This window comes from Natator depressus, chromosome 3 (genome assembly GCF_965152275.1).
Source record: "Natator depressus isolate rNatDep1 chromosome 3, rNatDep2.hap1, whole genome shotgun sequence".
Taxonomy (NCBI): domain Eukaryota; kingdom Metazoa; phylum Chordata; order Testudines; family Cheloniidae; genus Natator; species Natator depressus.
The window spans coordinates 33,448,216-33,466,884 of NC_134236.1; the positions used below are offsets into that span (position 1 = coordinate 33,448,216).

Consider the following 18,669-nt stretch of genomic DNA (forward strand, 5'->3'; position numbering starts at 1 on the left):
ACTAGGTAAGTACATGCTGTCTTGTGTCCTAGATGCTTTAGGGAGTTCTGTTCCGTAGTGCCACAATGTGCCTTTAAGTCTAGAGCAATGGCACACAATGTTTGAAATTGCAAACATAGCTGGAAGGCTTGGCCTTCCTAAAATCCAGGACTACTCCAATAAATTGGAATTTCTGTACAGGTGACAGGATTGACTTCTCTGGATAATGGCTGTGCTGGACAGACCTGAGACTAGGACCAGCTTCTCACCAGCCAGTCATCTAGGCAAGTGAACATGTGAACTCTTAACCTCCGTAGGAACACTGCTACCACCACCAAACTCTTTGTGAACATGAGGGGCTACAGAAAAGGCAAAGAGCAGCACTAAACATTATCACAGAATCACTGGACTGGAAGGGACCTAGAGAGGTCATCTAAGTATTATCTAGATCTGTGCTTCTCAAGCTATCTGATGTGAGGGACTGGCAATTTTTTTTTTCCAGTGTGCGCGCAGACTGGCAGCCAATGGCTCACGGACCGGCACCAGTCCGTGGATCACCACTTTGAGTAGCACTTATCTAGACCATTCCTGACAGGTGTTTGTCTAACTTACTCCAGCAGGGCAGTTACCGCGCTCCTAAGCAGCAAGCCCAGGCTGATTGGGGAAGCAGCCACAGCTGGGCCACACCCCAATGAGGCCACAGCTGGCCCTGATGAAAGGGCTATGAGCCAGGAGCTAGTCACTCTCCCTCCACCTTCAGAAGGAGATGGACCTAGCTGCCTGGGAGCTGAGGGTGCAGGCAACAGAGCAGGGCTGGGGAAAGGTGAGAAGAGCTGGGGAGCTCCCGCCTGGCAACTCCCCAGGCTGCAGGCCTTGTGCAAGGCCAAACCAGATACTGGGGTTGCAGAGGCTGCAGCCCAGAGGGTAGGCAAAGGCAGCAGGTCCAAACCCCCTTTGGCCAATGATGAAGGGCTTTTATGCTCCAGTCTGCCCCAGTGAGCGGGGTCTAGATGGTGACTGGCAGTAGCCATAGACTGAAGTGAGGTGGGGATAGAGGGTTGGGGCTTCCCCTGGTTGGGGAGACCCAGAGAGAGGGTGTACTGCCAGGGGGAAGCACCCAAGATAAAGGGGCACTGGGGTCCGGGAGGGACATGGGGGGCCTGAGGCAAGTGGGACACTGGCCTGCAGAGGGCGCTCTGGAGGCTGGAGAGCTAATTCCCAGGACTACCAGCAGGAGGCACTGCACTGGTGAGTCCCACCTCGCTACACTTACTCTTAAAAATCTCTAATGATGGAGATTCCACAACCTCCCTAGGCAATTTATTCCTGTGCTTAACCACCCTAACAGTTAAGTCCAATCTACACCTCCCTTGCTGCAATTTAAGCCCATTCCTTCTTGTCCTATCCTCAGTGATTAACAAAAACAATTCTTCTCCCTCTTCCTTTTAACAACCTTTTTTGTACTTGAAAACTTATCAAGTACATAAAATGAAGGAGGTGTAGATTGGACATTATGAAAAACTTCCTAACAGTCAGGGTGGTTCTATCATGTCCCCTCTCAGTCTTCTTTTCCAGACTAAACAAACCCAATTTTTTCCAATCTTCACTCATAGGTCATGTTTTCTAGACCTTTAACCTTTCTTTTTTGCTCTTCTCTGGACTTTCTCCAATTTGTCCACATCTTTCCTGAAATGTGGTGCCCAGAATTGGACACAATACTCCAGTTGAGGCCTAATCAGCGTAGAGCAAAAGAATTACTTCTCGTGTCTTGCTTACAATACTCCTGCTAATACGTCCCAGAATGATGTTTAGTTTTTTTTGCAACAGCGTTACACTATTGACTCATATTTAGCTTGTGGTCCACTATGACCCCCCCAGATCTTTTTCCACAGTACTCCTTCCTAGGCAGTCATTTCCCATTTGTGTGCAACTGATTGTTCCTTCCTAAGTGGAGTACTTTGCATTTGTCCTTATTCAATTTCATCCTACTTACTTCAGACCATTTCTCCAGTTTGTCCAGATCATTTTGAATTTTAATCCTGTCCTCCAAAACACTTGCAACCCCTCCCAGCTTAGTATCGCCCGCAAACTTTATATGTAGTCTCTATGCCATTATCTAAATCATTGATGATGATATTGAACAGAACCGATCTCTGCAGGACCCCACTCGCTATGCCCTTCCAGCATGATTGTGAACCACTGATAACTACTCTCTGGGAATGATTTTCCAACCAGTTATGCACCTAACTTATAGTAGCTCCATCTAGGTTGTATTTCCCTAGTTTGTTTATGAAAAGGTCATGTGAGACAGTATCAAAAGCCTTACTAAAGTCAAGATATACCACATCTACCGCTTCACCCCTATCCACAAGGCTTGTTATTCTGTCAAAGAAAGCTATCAGGTTAGTCTGACACAATTTGTTCTTGATAAATCCATGCTGACTGTTACTTATCACCTGTGCTGGCTGCCTGTGCCGGGAACCTTAGACTACAGCCTGCTACCAGCCCAGCCCAAAGGCTAGGGCCCTAGACTGTTACTTGCTGTAAGCCCTATTGCGTTGCTGTGTGTTTGTCAGCTGAGCCCAGAGCTCTAGACTGCTTATGGCTCAGACCCACTGGTGCGACCCGAGGCAGAGGACTAAACCCCAAGACAATGAGGCAGAGTGGCCTCCCTCTCCACTGGAGAGCGAGAGAGCACTATATCCTGAAATTTACCATGCTATACTTGGCTAAAAGGAATACAATACTGCAATATGGAAAAAAATAGTTTAACCATCTACTGAGTCCAAGCGAGGGGGTATGGATGAGGACTCGGGCTTTTACAAGAAAATTTCAGACACGGAGGCCTTGTCTACTCTACCGCAGTAAGTCAACTTAAGTTAAGCTACTCCAGCTACGTAAATAACAGTCAGCATAGCTTAGGTCGACTTACTGCAGTGCCTACACTACACTGTGTCAACAGGAGAAGCCCTCCTGTCGTCTTACCTTAATCTTCTCATTCCGGTTGAGTACCGGAGTCGACCAGAGAGCACTCCGCAGTCAATTTAGCGGGTCTTCACTAGACATGCTAAATTGACCCCCACTGCATCCATCACAGCAGCATCGATCCCTAGTAAGCATAGACATGGCCTTTTACATTCCAAAAACTCAAATGGTCTTAACAGTTTGAGCTTTGCCATTTTGGGGGGAGAGGAATAATTAAGTGAATTTACCCAAGTGAAAAGAGTATTTATTTATGTATATATACACACATACACACACACATGCAACATTTATACACACACTCAAATAAATCTGTTTATTTGCAAGAGTATTTAATACGTGTAGTGAAGAGTGTAATGAATTCATTTGTAGCTTTCAAAATTGAATGGGAGGGATAGCAGATGAGAGAAGAAGGGCACCAGCTAGCCATAGTCAAAACAGACCATCTACTTTCATTGTTTTTACTTTCGTAGCAGTAGAGCTCCTAGCACAAAACTGACAGACATATTCACTGCCTTACAAAGTAATAAATAAATGCTTTTTAAAAACTAAAAATAGTTTAAAATCAATTTCTTAGGCACAGTGCTCTTTGGGGGACAGGATCTGTGTTTTATATGATGTCTGGAATGTGCCTGTGACATTGGAGGCACTACCATAATACAAATCAATGAGTAAATACCACCACACTACAGCAAGGCTACAGTGCAAGAGCTGATATCACATCATAAACATCTAATACACCACAATAGGGCTGATAAAACTGACATGTGTGGGTGAGATTTGGCTCACCACTTTGTTAAATATGGTCTGCCTGCTGGAAGTCTGAGCAGGTTTTCTGACACATGCATTCCTTCTCCATATGCTCCCTCTGCATGTCTGCTGTTAGTGTGTAAGCAGTGGGAGAAGTAATGAGAGTGCAAGGAGAGAAAACAACAAAAAAATAAAAGAGCCTATGCACCACACTAACCAGGTCTAGCCAAACAGCCATGATTTGACCAGTTCCACTGTCATGTATCAGAGGTATCATCAGACCATAAGAACACTGAACGCAGGGCATGGCAGGTAAGAAAAAGGAACTGGTTTTAAATAATTTACACTTAAAAAAAATATTTGCAATTTATAAGGCTACATGAGAAGTTTCCTAATGACACAGTCTGAAGATAGAGGGGTGTTTTTACCAGTAACTATGGTCTTCAAGAGTGTAATCTAGACATATTAAAATTGGTGGGAATGGCACCTCCTGGATGTAGAATCTTCTAGAAAGCAGCGTCTATTGGGGCCACTTGCCCATCCTTCACGCTCCCCTTGTGAAGAATACAAGGGTATAAAATGGAGGAGTTCCAACTGCCTTTCAGTTCCTTCCCCAGTTTTGGAATTCTTTAGGTGAGGCTTCAAAAAAAAGTGGGAAAAGATGTGTAGACACGTGAAGAATATGTAGAGGTGACACACTTGAACAACCTCCTTCTTCTTTTACATATCTCTGTTTTCTCACTTGTGGGAGATTAATGAGTAGCACAGCACACTGGGAAGGTAGGCTGAGGATTTATAGAACTGCAAAACTGCTCAAATAGCAACTGCAAAATTGCTCACCTCTGGATGGCAAATCAAGAAAGTATTAGAAGAGGCCACAATTTTGCGCTCTCCCAGATCAGACCTCACTGAGGGACAAATCTTTGCTTCAAGTAGCAGCTTTGTAAATTCTATGAAAACTGCTGCCTTTGGATTGGCTGAATACCTACCAATATAGTCAGAAGAATGAACACCTGGAAAGACAAAAGGGTGTATGAGCTAGCTAAGAGATTTGCACAGTTGTACAAGAACACAGTTCAAAGAATTTGCCTGTACATAAATTTCCCTTCCCCCTTCAGCAAATCAGTCTAAGGGAGAGAATCTTGTAGACCAAACACATAGTTTTCAACTCCAGAATCCTACAGAATTTACAAGCCTGGAAATGGCTGGAGAACTTGGTACAGATCCCAAGCCACCACCTGGAAATATTACTGTAGATGTAAAGGGAGAAGAGAAAGGAATTCCCTGACAAGCACGTGTTATCTTCACCTTCTGTTTCTTGAATGACCTGAGACATAAGTGGTTCAGGTATAAGTAGTGCGAAGACGGGATAGTTCCTTTGCAATCAGTCTTAAGGAGGCCACAGATGTAACCTGGATAAAGGTATCTCACAGTTACAGTGTAAACGGAATGATCTGTGAACCAAAGTCTAGATACAGACATGAATGCCCTGATGTCTGAAACAATCATGTCAGGATAGCAAAACACTGTGCTGCTTAAATAAGAGAATCTTGTGGATACCCCTGATTAGTTGGACTAGTAATACAGGATTGGAATTAGTCCTGTAGAAAGAGGCAATATGATACCAATGTCACCATGTAGATAACAATTTTCAGTGCTGAGTGACCAAGGAATAGCACTTCAAACCAACAATTCCGAGCAACCAGTGTTTTCAATCTCAGTTAAGAATCCCAAATTTACAAGTTGAAGTGCTTTCGCACTGGGCATTGTCACTACCTGCAGATTCAAGCTTAGGTAAATTTAAAACATCATGAAAATACTTCTGAGCTGCATCTGAATCAAATAGCCTGTAGTGTTCAAACTGAGGAGGAAAATCCAAAGTCTTTCCGGCACTGCTGTAGAATAGGCTCCAGGAATAAAGCATCAGAAATGTAGCATCAGAAGGCCCAATTCAACTTGAATTGAGCCCTGTGCTACCAAGGCAGTGTGGTCCCAGCAGTGGCTACCAAAACTTCTTTTTTTATAACTGATGTATTTGTTTATTTTAAACTGTTTGCTCCTTGAAGCTTGAGGGATATCAATATATAATTGATTGTATATGAATAGGACAAGCATTCAGATAGTGATCCACCATCACAATGTTAGAGTGGACTTTAGGGAAGCTCGTTATAGCCTGTCTTCCAAAACAAAGCATTGAGACTAGAATTTGAAACCTAGATGTCTTTAGGCAGTAACAACCTTGGACAGTTTCAAAGTCAGGCCATCAACACCAGCTTTGAGGTCTTAGTCACCTTCTGAACCAATAAGTGGTGTGACACTGAAGGAGACATCATAGGCAGTGGAGCTACCTCAGTCTCAGCATGGGTAAAGTTCTTTCAAGATTTCAGAACTCAGGATGTCTTGGCACTCAAGAACACCTTGTTTAGGGGACCCAGTTGAAGAATTCTGTAGCTACTAAGGCCATTCTGGGTCCTCCTCAGAACTGTCAGCCTGAAAATTTGTCAGTTCTACTGATTTCATCTGGAGGGACTCCCACAAAAGGAATGCCTAGAGCCTCAGTCAACTATGACTGAGGATTCTGGGAGTAAACCACCATCTCTGAACAGAGTTTACATGTAACTAAGCATCTGACCACTGGAGAAACTCTGGGGCACAATGCCAACATTTAGGGGTGCCAACTCAGACTCCAAATGATCAGGAGACTATGATCCCACCTATAAAAACCAAAATCAATGGTGCCAGGTTCTCAGAACCAGACTCAGTCCATCTGTGAACCACTGATGTAAGACAGTGTCACAGCATCAGATTCTCCTGATCCTGTGTTGCTGGATACTCAATACTGGACTGCTCAGTATAGTGCCAGAAAATCAAGTATGGTGCCAGAAAATCAAGGGTGCTGGATACACCTCTACCCCGATATAACGCTGTCCTCCGGAGCCAAAAAAATCTTACCGCGTTACAGGTGAAACCGCATTATATCAAACTTGCTTTGATCTACCAGAGCGTGCAGCCCCTCCCCCCAGGAGCACTGATTTACCATGTCATATCCAAATTCGTGTTATATCAGGTCGTGTTATATCGGGGTAGAGGTGTATTTGGACTCAAACTCAGCTACCCATGACAAATCAGGCAACCTTGTCGATGCTGAAATAAGGTATAACACCCTTTAGTAAGTGGCACATCAGAGAAGTCAGTTGTGCTGGCACTGGATCCAATGACTTGGGCAAATCCACCAACCTGGGTATCATTGATACTAGGCACTAAATCACTAACAAATGATTTACCCAAGATAACAGACCTGGAGCCTAGGCACTGAGTTATATTGACTCAGATGGATCTTATGGCCGTTTCAGTTGGATACACGTCAACTAAGGTCAACTTTAGTGCCACTTATACTCAGCACCACACCACACCAAGAAAGTGACTCACCGGAGTAAATTGTGCCAGATCCACAGTACTTGACTCCATTGAACCAAAAGGATCTGGGGACCTAACTCCAGTTATACTGATACTGATCCACTTCAAGCACATGGTATACCTGCCATCAGTATCAAAATCTTGGCACCAGATTCCAACACCATAGACGATAGTGGGAATGATACTAACGTGGACAACATGCAGTGTAAATGTAGCTACATGGGTTCCAGAATATTAGAGAGACTAGGGGGGAGAGGGAACACATTTACTGGACCAACTTCTGCTGGTGAGAGAGACAAGTTTTCAATCCAGACAGAGCTCTGTGTGGCTTGAAAGCGTGTCTCTCTCACCAACAGAAGTTGGTCCAAAAAAAGATATTACCTCACCCACCCTGTCTCTCTAATGTACAACATGCATCAGACCATTTCATCAAGTGGATCACTATGGTCCATCGTGCTGGATAATAGCCACTGGATGGATCTGGGGATGCCCAGAGTGTTGGAATATCAGCAATGATGGGATGTCAGTACCAAATGATGACTTACATATTTCCAGATATAGTTAACTGGGCCTGTGAAGTCCTGTCCCTCCCCACATTCATCAATAGGGGCACAAGAGGCAGCCTTTCCACTTCCGTGGACTGCTCAGACTCAGCCATGCCAGACTCACACCTTCTTTGTTACTCTAAATAAAGAAACTGTATGAAATGACCAACAATCTAACTAACTAAACTGAAAATGGTCCATGAAATGGCAGAAGGAAGCAGGAAAATTAAAAAAGACAAACGCTAAGGACACTATCTGCAATCCAAGTTCACTGCACCTTCAGCAGTTTAAGAAGGCATTAAAGGGAGGTTGGGCCAATTGCTCTTTTATACCCTCAGAACCCTCCACCAGGGGAGAGAGAAAGGGGGCAAGTGGACCCCCAGTGGACATTGTTCTCTAGAAAATTCCACAGCTCAACACCAGGAGTCACTCAAAGAACAGTTCCTCTCCCCTTATGCAGTGAAGGGGGGGTAATAAATGTGGACTGGTTATGACTCCTCTCGAATAGGAACACTATTAAGCACACAAGCTTACCAAAAATGGAAGGCAATTTTTAACCATCACTGCCATAGCACAATAAATGATAATTAACTTAATTCAGAAGTTATATTATTAACTACAGAATTCTAAAAGAAATTTTCCATAGATCAGTATTGTGCACATACCTTGAAAGAAATTATGCTCAGGATCTCAGGTGGGGCTTCGAGGTGTTACAATAATATAAACCACCACCACCTCTACATTTCAAATTATGCTCTACACTTTTATTAAAAGGGAAATACTTACACCTTTGTTTCGTAGTCCTTCCAAGCCTTATCAAAAGGCTTTTTCAGATCCTGTCAACATAGGAAAAACACATTAAACGGCTAAGTATTTGCTACAAAAACACAGCAGATCTAATCATCCAGGCCCAAGCACTATTGTGGGTGCTCAGTACAGGATTGACAGGGAACAAGGAGCCCTTCCTCTCTCTGCCCCACTTTGTGCAGCTCACATACGAACTGGGCAAAAAGACCTTAGGTGTGTGTAAGGACTGTTTCCTAACTACTACTCCAGGAGTGCACAGCTGCATGCAAGTGTGCATGGGGAACAGATTACGGTGCATTCTTCAAAAATCATGTGGCAGTGTGCATGCTCTCCCTATATGCTGCATAGCTCAGAAAGGCATTTGGCCTCTAGAACAGCCCTTGAGGCAATTCAGCTCTGCACCACCTGAAAGTCTTTGCCTAAATGGTACAATCAAGTCTTTACTAAAGATTTAGTCATTTGACTTCAGTGGGAATAGGATTGGGCCCTACTGGCTGAAATCCTGCATCCTAACTCAGATGCAGAATTTCCCTGGACTTCAAAAAAAGCAAACTAGAGGATTTGGCTCTGAGCACAAGATAACTTGGATAAGTGCTTATTTTTACAAGGCATTCAATTGTTTTATTACATGATTAGAGAGATCAGCCCATTATAGATCAAACAACATTATTAACTATCAAAATTAGGAAACAAACTGATAATACATAACAGGAACCACACACTTCCTTAAAAATTTATTTATGAAATCCATATTCATAATTATTCACATCAACCACAGACCAAGGCAACAGCATTGTAAAGACTGAGGGCCCAGTCTTCCAAATACTTAGCATCATTGACACCACTCATGACACGTTTCAGAGTGGTAGCCATGTTAGAGTGTATCAGCAAAAAAACGAGGAGTACTTGTGGCACCTTAGAGACTAACACATTTATTTGAGCATAAGCTTTCGTAGGCTAAAGCCCACTTCATCAGATGCATGCAGTGGAAAATACAGTAGGAAGATATATATATATATACATACACACACACACAGACACAGAGAACATGAAAAAATGGGTGTTGCCATACCAACTCTAATGAAACTCATCGATTAAGGTGGGCTAGTATCACCAGAAGGGGGGGGGGGGGACTTTTGTAGTGATAATCAGGATGGCCCATTTCAAACAGTTGACAAGAAGGTGTGAGTAACAGTAGGGGGAAAATTAGCATGGGGAAATAGTTTTTAGTTTGTGTAATGACTCATCCACTCCCAGTCTTTATTCAAACCTAATTTAATTGTGTCCAGTTTGCAAATTAATTCCAGTTCTGCAGTTTCTTGTTGGAGTCTGTTTTTGAAGTTTTTTTTGTTGACAACTTGCCACTTTTCAGTCTGTAATCGAGTGACCAAAGAGATTGAAGTGTTCTCCGACTGGTTTTTGATTGTTATAATTCTTGATGTCTGATTTGTGTCCATTTATTCTTTTGCATTGAGACTGTCCAGTCTGACCAATGTACATGGCAGAGGGGCATTGCTGGCACATGATGGTATATATCACATTGGTAGATGTGCAGGTGAACGAGCCCCTGATGGTGTGGCTGATGTGATTAGGTCCTATGATGGTGTCCCTTGAATAGATATGTGGACAGAGTTGGCAACAGGCTTTGTTGCAAAGATAGGTTCCTGTGTTAGTGTTTTTGTTGTGTGGTTGCTGGTGAGTATTTGCTTCAAGTTGAGGTGCTGTCTGTAAGCGAGGACTGGCCTGTCTCCCAAGATCTCTGAGAGTGAGGGATCGTCCTTCAGGAGAGGTTGTAGATCCCTGATGATGCGCTGGGGAGGTTTTAGTTGGGGGCTGAAGGTGACGGCTAGTGGCGTTCTGTTACTTTCTTTGTTGAGCCTGTTCTGTAGTAGGTGCCTTCTGGGTACTCTTCTGGCTCTGTCAATCTGTTTCTTGATTTCAGCAGGTGGGTATTGTAGTTGTAAGAATGCTTGATAGAGATCTTGCAGGTGTTTGTCTCTGTCTGAAGGGTTAGAGCAAATGCGGTTGTGCCAGCAATGCCCCTCTGCCATTATACAAACTAAAAACTATTTCCCCATGCTAATTTTTTCCCTACTGTTACTCACACCTTCTTGTCAACTGTTTGAAATGGGCCATCCTGATTATCACTACAAAAGTTTTTTTTCTCCTGCTGATAATAGCCCACCTTCATCAATGAGTCTCGTTAGAGTTGGTATGGCAACACCATTTTCTTCATGTTCTCTGTATATATAATCTTCCTACTGTATTTTCCACTGCATGCATCTGATGAAGTGGGCTTTAGTCCACGAAAAGCTTATGCTCAAATAAATGTGTTAGTCTCTAAGGTGCCACAAGTACTCCTTGTTCATTTTACTACTCATATGAGTAATGCTACTCCCTTGCATAAATGTTTGGAGGACTGCTTAGGAAATCATCAGCATAGCACTTTCAAACCATTATAGAACAAAGACAGTATTTTCTTTTTTACTCTGCTGCATTTCTACTCCCTCCTTTTTTTACATTTATAACATTAACAGAACCAACGTATACAGCACAGTGCATTGTAATAAACTGCTTTTGCATTTGAACAAACACCAAATCAAAGGTGAGGCATCCGAAACCTGAAAAAGCAATGTGCTGCTTTGTACAGTGTGCTGCCATGCGCAGTACCCTGAGCTATATGAATCCTGTGTTTGTTTGTGCAGGTTAGTTGTGAAAATAAAAATCAAATGAATTATTTAAACATACCCAAATATTACACTGAAATGGAATGGTCTCAGGCAGTCCAGAATACAGGGATACTGTACTGTTACCAAAACATAACTGCGGTGTTTTTTACCCCAGTTATAGTTTCCTGTATTTGATTTGTTAGTATCACAATTTGTATAATTAATATAATTGCACTGAGACTACTCAAACTCCCTCACTCTGACTGGCTCTTGTACTTTGAATACGCAAGCTTTCTGCTAGCAATAAAAATACCTTCTCAGCTTCTCTCCTCCTTCAGCAGAAGCAGAAAATCTCAATTTTACATGAAGAAAAAAATCCCACAAAGCAAACAAAAAAAGTGTTTGTTAACATAAGGAAAAAGAGGAAAAGTTAAAAAAAAATCCTGAGTCCCTTTGACTTATTTTCCTCTTCTCCTTCCCATCCCTTTCCTACCCTCCCCTACAGGCAAGAAAGTCTCTTGTCCCCACGCTAATGCCCTGATTCTGTGGACTCATGCACATTCCTGACTTTATGTACTGTGAGTAGTTTCATTGTCAGTTGGAGGGACTATATACAATGTGTAAGGTTAAAACACTTGCTAAGTCTTTGCAGGATTGGGACCTTGGATCTCTTTCCCAATTCAGTTATGAAAGAAGGAAAACAAAAATATGCTGCAGTTATTGACCTGTAGTGCAGGAACAGGTTAGAAAGAGGTAAAAGAGGGAGGAAAAGTTGAGGTAACTAGGAGGAGGATAAAGGGTCTGAACGTTTTTGTCTATTTTTTTTGAAGAAGCATTTTACCTTGCTGCAGTTTACAGCCTATTTTCTATTTTGTAGGATTTTTGTTCTTTTTTCCCCCCTTTAATTTAAAAATTTCAGAACAATTGCTTCCAGTTGCTTCCTCATTGCTCAGTAATAACCCAGACCCTAAGCTAAAAAGACTCCCAGGCCATTGACTTAGAAATTCGTTACAAAAGCACATCAACATTAGGGTTCTAAGTTTATTCAGCTCAGGCCACAGTTATTACCTCAGGCAGGACGCATCCAAAAGATGATACTGTAACATTTTTCAGCTACTGGTTTAAATTCTATATTTATTCTTGCTAAACAAAAAGTTTCACCCACTCATGTGTAAAGCTCCAAATAAGTTTACAATGCTACATAATGTTAAGAGTAATCCTTTTAAATTAAACACAAGTTCTTAAGCATCTTTCTCCACGTATTTTATCTGAGCTCTGTACAATTCTTGCAATCTTCTACCATAGCTTCAAGATTATTACACCTTCTGAAGGAACTTTGTCCTTTGGTTTTGTAGTTAACTACACACTGTACTATAACTAAGCCACAAAGGCAAAGAAGTAACTCAGTTCACAGCTGATGTCAAGGGCATTCCTTAGTTACTTGGTAGTGAAGTAGTATACTAGCATATGGATTTTCTTAACTAAAATTAAATTGGTACATTAGCCACATGCATTTGTACCAAAAATAACTTTAAAAAAAAAAAACAGAAATAAATGATTACCATACCCCTTTTACTCCTTTTAGGTCTCCCTTAAGTAAACTGTCCAATGGGAAAGTGATTATGTTGTTCATATTCTGAATCTGTAATAAAAATTAAAATTACACTTTAACTAAAGATTTTTTAACAGACTATAACGAAAAATTTACATTCTCTGGTTTCACTCAAATACTTGAAAAGTTTTAATTTCTCTTCCTAATACCGTTTAGTAAGTATTTTTAGTACAACCAGTAATCGAAGATACAGGCAATATGACTGAACCCACGTCTGCAAACACTACCAAACATACAAACTGTCTGTAGCTGGGATGGCAGTAAGCACAACATCCAGTAGTGATTGCAAAATGAGTCCATTAATTTCTGCACTATCTGCTTTTTGTCTTTTTAAATTATAATATTAATATAGTTTTTTCTATATTTAATATATTTCAGCCTACTATTGCTGATCATTTATTTTCCAGTCTCTTAAACCACATCAGTATATACTTATGTGTATGCTTAACTTTAAGTCCATGAGCAGTCCCACTGAACTCAATGGAACTACTTAACACATATAATTAAACATACATATCAAATCTTTGCAAGATCAAGACCTTACAGATTATCAGAGAATCTCAGAGACTACTCATGTTGATTAGTGCCTTATTCTGCAGTAAGTCCTGTTTATATTGCTGGGAATACTAACGGAGTAAGGTACTATTCAACATAAAGGAGCAGAATCTAGCCCTTTGAAGACTACTGTTTGGATATATAATATACATAACATGCATTCTTAAAGGGGTAGGTTTTCAAAGAAGTATGCAAGAACAATTTATTTTTAAATAGAAAAATATTAATTTTGGAAAAGATACTAAAGATTTTATGATGACATAACACTTAAGAATAAGCAAAATATCACAGGGGAAAAAATCATTTCATTTAGAAAGAAAGGAGAAAAGACAGCACAATTTTGGATTTAATTGCCATACCTTTAGCCACATTCACATAACATTTTGATTAAACAAAATAACTAAAGCAAGAAATAATGCTGTACGACCATGGATAGCAGATACCTGTAAACCTCTATAAAGAGTTTTATCTTATCTCATCATATGATTCAGGCACAGTGTTCAAGCTGTGGGCACTATGTTAAATTCTGACTTAGTACAAATATACACGTTGCATTGGGAGTAATAGATGGCGTAACAGAACTGCATCACTGAAAAAGATTAATTTATGTTAACATATGAAGAATATTTTAAGGGAAGATTTCCCCACCCCATCCTCCACCCACAGAAACCAGGCAATGCACAGAATGTGTACAATGGGTGGGATTTTCAAAAATACTCAGTGTATACAAAGAACTTTATATCACCTAATATCAAATCCTACGGTCATTTAAGCAGTGCTAACAGTCTCTCAAGAGAGTCTGAAGCAGTATAATTGCAGAGAAGGGATTCATTTCCAGCCTAGAACACAACATATCAAGAGTTACCACCTAATGGCTCTTTGATGGCTAAAGTGAAATGATCTCAGTGGTCCCAATACTGTCCTCAGAGGGTAACTATGCATGTAAAAAAAAAAAAAAAAAAAAACCCCACCATCATCGATGCACTTGGCACTTATTGATATAAGCCTCAGAAGAGAGGCCAAAGAGTAATTAGGCCTGGAGATCTGACTATACCCTCAAGCCTAAAGATGGGTTCTTCACAGGGGGGATGAGGTACATTGATGGCAGCACGTATATTTTCACATGACCAATCACATTGCACCTTTTCTGTGGCTAGAGGTCATTTTGACTCAATGGCTCAAAAGAAGTGTCTTTTTATGTGAATTAATTTCACATGAAAAATAAAAATTGGTAGCACTAATGTTTTAACATGATTAGGGACACAGTACTGAAAGTGATCTGTCTGCTCCACACTGACTGCTAAATCATGGTTAGCATTCCATCATCTACACATCAACATAAATGTGTTCAAACATGAAGAAAGGGGAGGCTACTTACCTGTAAACTGGATGTTCTTGAAGATGTGTGGTCCTTATTTATGTTCCACTGAGAGTTATACATGCACACCATGTGTCTGGAGCCGGAGAATTTGAAAGTTGTGTCCGTTGGTCCAACTGCCTCTCCAGTTCCTTCTCCACCATGAATCAGATAAGATCAAAAGCAGAGTGGAAGGGAGAGCAGGAACTGGAATACAGAAAGGGATCACACATATTGAAGAACCTCCAGTTACAGGTAAGTAACCTCCCAGTCTTCTTTGAGAGATGGTCCCTACTGTATTCCACTTCAGGCGATTGACAAAAAGTACCTAAGTAGGGTGAGGGTGCGAGCATATAAATGGTAGCAATATGTGGTGCATTTTCTGTTTGCTTGAGAGGCAAACAGATCCCTGATTGGGGCTCCCCATAGATTGAAAATATTGCACAGAACCCTAAGCTCCCACTCATGGTTGAATGCAAAATGTCTGCTGAGGGAATCTGCAAGCAGATTTTGCTTCTCCGAAAGGTAGGCTGCTGATAGGGTGATTCGACTACTGATGCACCTGTTCCAGAGGCTGACTGCTTCTGAACACAGGGAAGTGGATTTCACTCCTCCCAACTTGCTAATGTAGAAGAAAAGACTGCTTGCAACTCCAGAATACTGATGTGGATCTGAACTCTCAAGATGTCCAGGTATCTGATGCAGTGTGTATGTCCATGTGGGCTCCTCAGTATAATAGGTATGTGTCCTAATAATGGTCCTGTCCAGAGAGGAAGGGTGAAAGGGGATTCCCATGCATACCTGATGAGGATTTGTCCACCACAGCAGAGGAGACATGACATTAACCAACTGCAGCCACGTTTGAAGGCAACAAAGGTGGAGTATTGGAAACTGGGTGACGCAGGTGCATGAGGCCATATGACCTAAGAGAGAGACATTACTTGACTGGTACTCAAGGGTTGTTTGTGATGCGAGCTAGGATATTGTTCATGGCCTAGAACCTGTCCTGAGGCAAGTACTCTCTTGCCCAGATGAAGCTAGAGATTCTGCGAGGCATGAGAACACATTTTTTCATGTTTATGCTGACTCCCAGCAAGGAGAGGAGGTGTAGCATCATGGAAGTTGATGCACAAGCTTCCTGGCGGGACTTGCAGACAAGGTGTCAATTTTTGAGGTAGGGGAAGACAATGAGACCACAATGTCTGACATGATCATCTACTACCTTGGTAATATCTTTGAAAATATTCTGGGGGCAACTGCTATTCTGAAGGGAGTACTCTGTACTGAAAATGGTCGGAGCCCACTATGAATCTGAGGAAGTGTCTGTGGGCAGGATGAACGTCCTTCATATCAAGAGCCGTAAACCACATGCCCTCTTCTAAAGATGGGTTTCTAGTTGTGACCACGTGATACCTGAGTTTGCAAATGAAGCAGCTGAGATGGCAACGGCTGAGGTTGGTCTCCAATCGCCTTTCTTTTTGGGGAAGTAAATCATGTAAGTCTCCCTTGGTACTGAGGAGGGACATGTTCTATGGATCCTTGCTGCAGTAAGGCGTTCACCTCTTGTTTGAGTATACTCTCATGACAGTGGTCCCCAAGGGGGGGAAAGAGGGGCAGTTTTCAAGGAGGTAGGGATGCAAACTACCACATAGCCACAGTGGATGACATTCAGCACCCACTTGTCCATTGTTACTGCACTCAAGGTGCTGAAAAAGAGAGTGCTAGATGACTCCCCAAATGGCATGTCAGGGTCAAGAGGTGCTGGGCTTAGTGTTTCACGGCTCGCAAGCTGCCATCAAAAACAACAATGAGCCAGGTACTAAGACTGACACACAGAGCCTGTTGCAGAGGGTGTAGGGAAGCGGGACTTCTGAACACTTTGTCTCTCATGTGGTGGTTCGTAGGTCCTCTGATGGAAAAACTGCGGAACCACATGTCTAGATCTGACCAATGAGTGGCGGAACTTCCTCCTGGGGCAGACATGTATATCCCAGCAAGCAGAGGATAGCCCTGGAGTTCTTCAGGGTATAGAGGAATCCATCTTCTGGCTGAAGAGGTGTGATTCACAAAGTTCTGTGTTATATTCCTAGGGAACCCTGACACATGAAGCCATGACCCCATGCTCATGATGTTGGCAGCAGCCATAGCTCTAGAGAAAGTATCAGCGGCACCGATTGGAGAGTGGTCCTAGCTATCAGTTTGTCTTAGTCTATCAGAGCTTGAAAATGAGCTTTATTCTGTTGCAGAAAGCTGTAAACTCCTCAAACTTGGCTAAATATGGTTTTCTGAACTATGTCATAAGGATCTGGCTATTGACTATCATGAACTGGAAGCTGGATGTTAAGACCATTCTTCCCAGCAGATCCATGTGTATGCCATTTTTATCAGCAGGAATAGACCAGGGATGTTGATGCCTAGCCCTTTCAGAAGCAGCATGGACTACCAGTGAGTTGGGAGCTGCGTGAGAGAACAAAAATTCTGCTCCTTTGACTGACACGTAATAACACTTCTCTGGTCTTTGGGGGGCAGGAGCGCAGGTGGGCCAAACTGTCCTAGCTGGCTCCAGTATGGCTTCATTAATGGGAAGAGTTATACTGTTGGGTCCGGATAAATGGAGGATGTCTAAGAGTGTGTGTTGGGAGTCCTGGATCTCCTCAAGAGGAATCTGAAGCTCCCCAGAAACTCTGTGCAAAAAGTCCTGGAACTGCCTGAAGTCATCAGCAGGGGAGAGGGAAGTAGAAGAGAGGAGATGTAGGAGTCACCGCTTCGTCCGGGGAGGATAACAGTCTTGCTGGCCACAGTGGAACTGCCAGATCCATAGCATCATGTTCCTCCTCTGTCGGATCTGGGGGCAGATCTGAGTCTCCCCCGTGAGGGCGGTGAAGGTAGATTCTCTCACACCAGAGTTGGACTTCATAAGCAGGAGGCGCACTGCTTGCTGAATCATGCAGATATAATGGGGGAGGCGGGGGTGTCCCTGGCCTGAGTCCAATTGGAGCCTCATGGCTTTCTTCATGAGGTATTTGTGGAGACAAAGTTCCTACCCTTATCGGGTACACTGGGGAACAATCAACAGATACCACACCTCACTGCAATGTGGGCTTCCCCAAGGCAGTACAGACAGAGCAGATGGGCATCACTGATTGAGAAGGATCGCGGGCAGGAAGCATAGAGTTTGAAGCCTAGTGTCCTGGGTATAGTTTGGTACCCAAACGGGATACGGGGCATATGGGAGAGGGGAGAAAGAAGGGGGGAGAAGTCGCCTTGGGAACCTAATCTAAGCCCTGGTCTACACTAGGACTTTAGGTCGAATTTAGCAGCATTAAATCGATGTAAACCTGCACCCATCCACACGATGAAGCCCTTTATTTCGACTTAAAGGGCTCTTAAAATCGATTTCCTTACTCCACACCTGACAAGTGGATTAGCGCTTAAATCGGCCTTGCCGGGTCGAATTTGGGGTACTGTGGACACAATTCGACGGTATTGGCCTCCGGGAGCTATCCCAGAGTGCTCCATTTTGACCGCTCTGGACAGCACTCTCAACTCAGATGCACTGGCCAGGTAGACAGGAAAAGAACCGCGAACTTTTGAATCTCATTTCCTGTTTGGCCAGCGTGGCAAGCTGCAGGTGACCATGCAGAGCTCATCAGCAGAGGTGACCATGATGGAGTCTCAGAATCGCAAAAGAGCTCCAGCATGGACCGAACGGGAGGTACGGGATCTGATCGCTGTATGGGGAGAGGAATCCGTGCTATCAGAACTCCGTTCCAGTTTTCGAAATGCCAAAACCTTTGTCAAGATCTCCCAGGGCATGAAGGACAGAGGCCATAACAGGGACCCGAAGCAGTGCCGCGTGAAACTGAAGGAGCTGAGGCAAGCCTACCAGAAAACCAGAGAGGCGAACGGCCGCTCCGGGTCAGAGCCCTAAACATGCCGCTTCTATGATGAGCTGCATGCCATTTTAGGGGGTTCAGCCACCACTACCCCAGCCGT

The 18,669-nt window shown here is 42.9% G+C and overlaps 1 protein-coding gene across 4 annotated transcripts in view; it reads right to left on the reverse strand.

The window, feature by feature from the left end:
* ASAP2 (ArfGAP with SH3 domain, ankyrin repeat and PH domain 2) overlaps nucleotides 1–18,669 on the reverse strand; it is a 174,208-nt gene that overhangs the window by 95,482 nt on the left and 60,057 nt on the right. For 3 of the 4 annotated variants that reach the window (XM_074947678.1, XM_074947679.1, XM_074947675.1), the window contains exons 4-5: nucleotides 12,717–12,791; nucleotides 8,460–8,509 (exon numbers count right to left, since the gene is read on the reverse strand). In XM_074947678.1, coding sequence (XP_074803779.1) covers nucleotides 8,460–8,509; nucleotides 12,717–12,791 — 125 coding nt within the window. The remainder of the gene's footprint in view (nucleotides 1–8,459; nucleotides 8,510–12,716; nucleotides 12,792–18,669) is intronic. The other variant, XM_074947676.1, reaches the window with a different exon arrangement.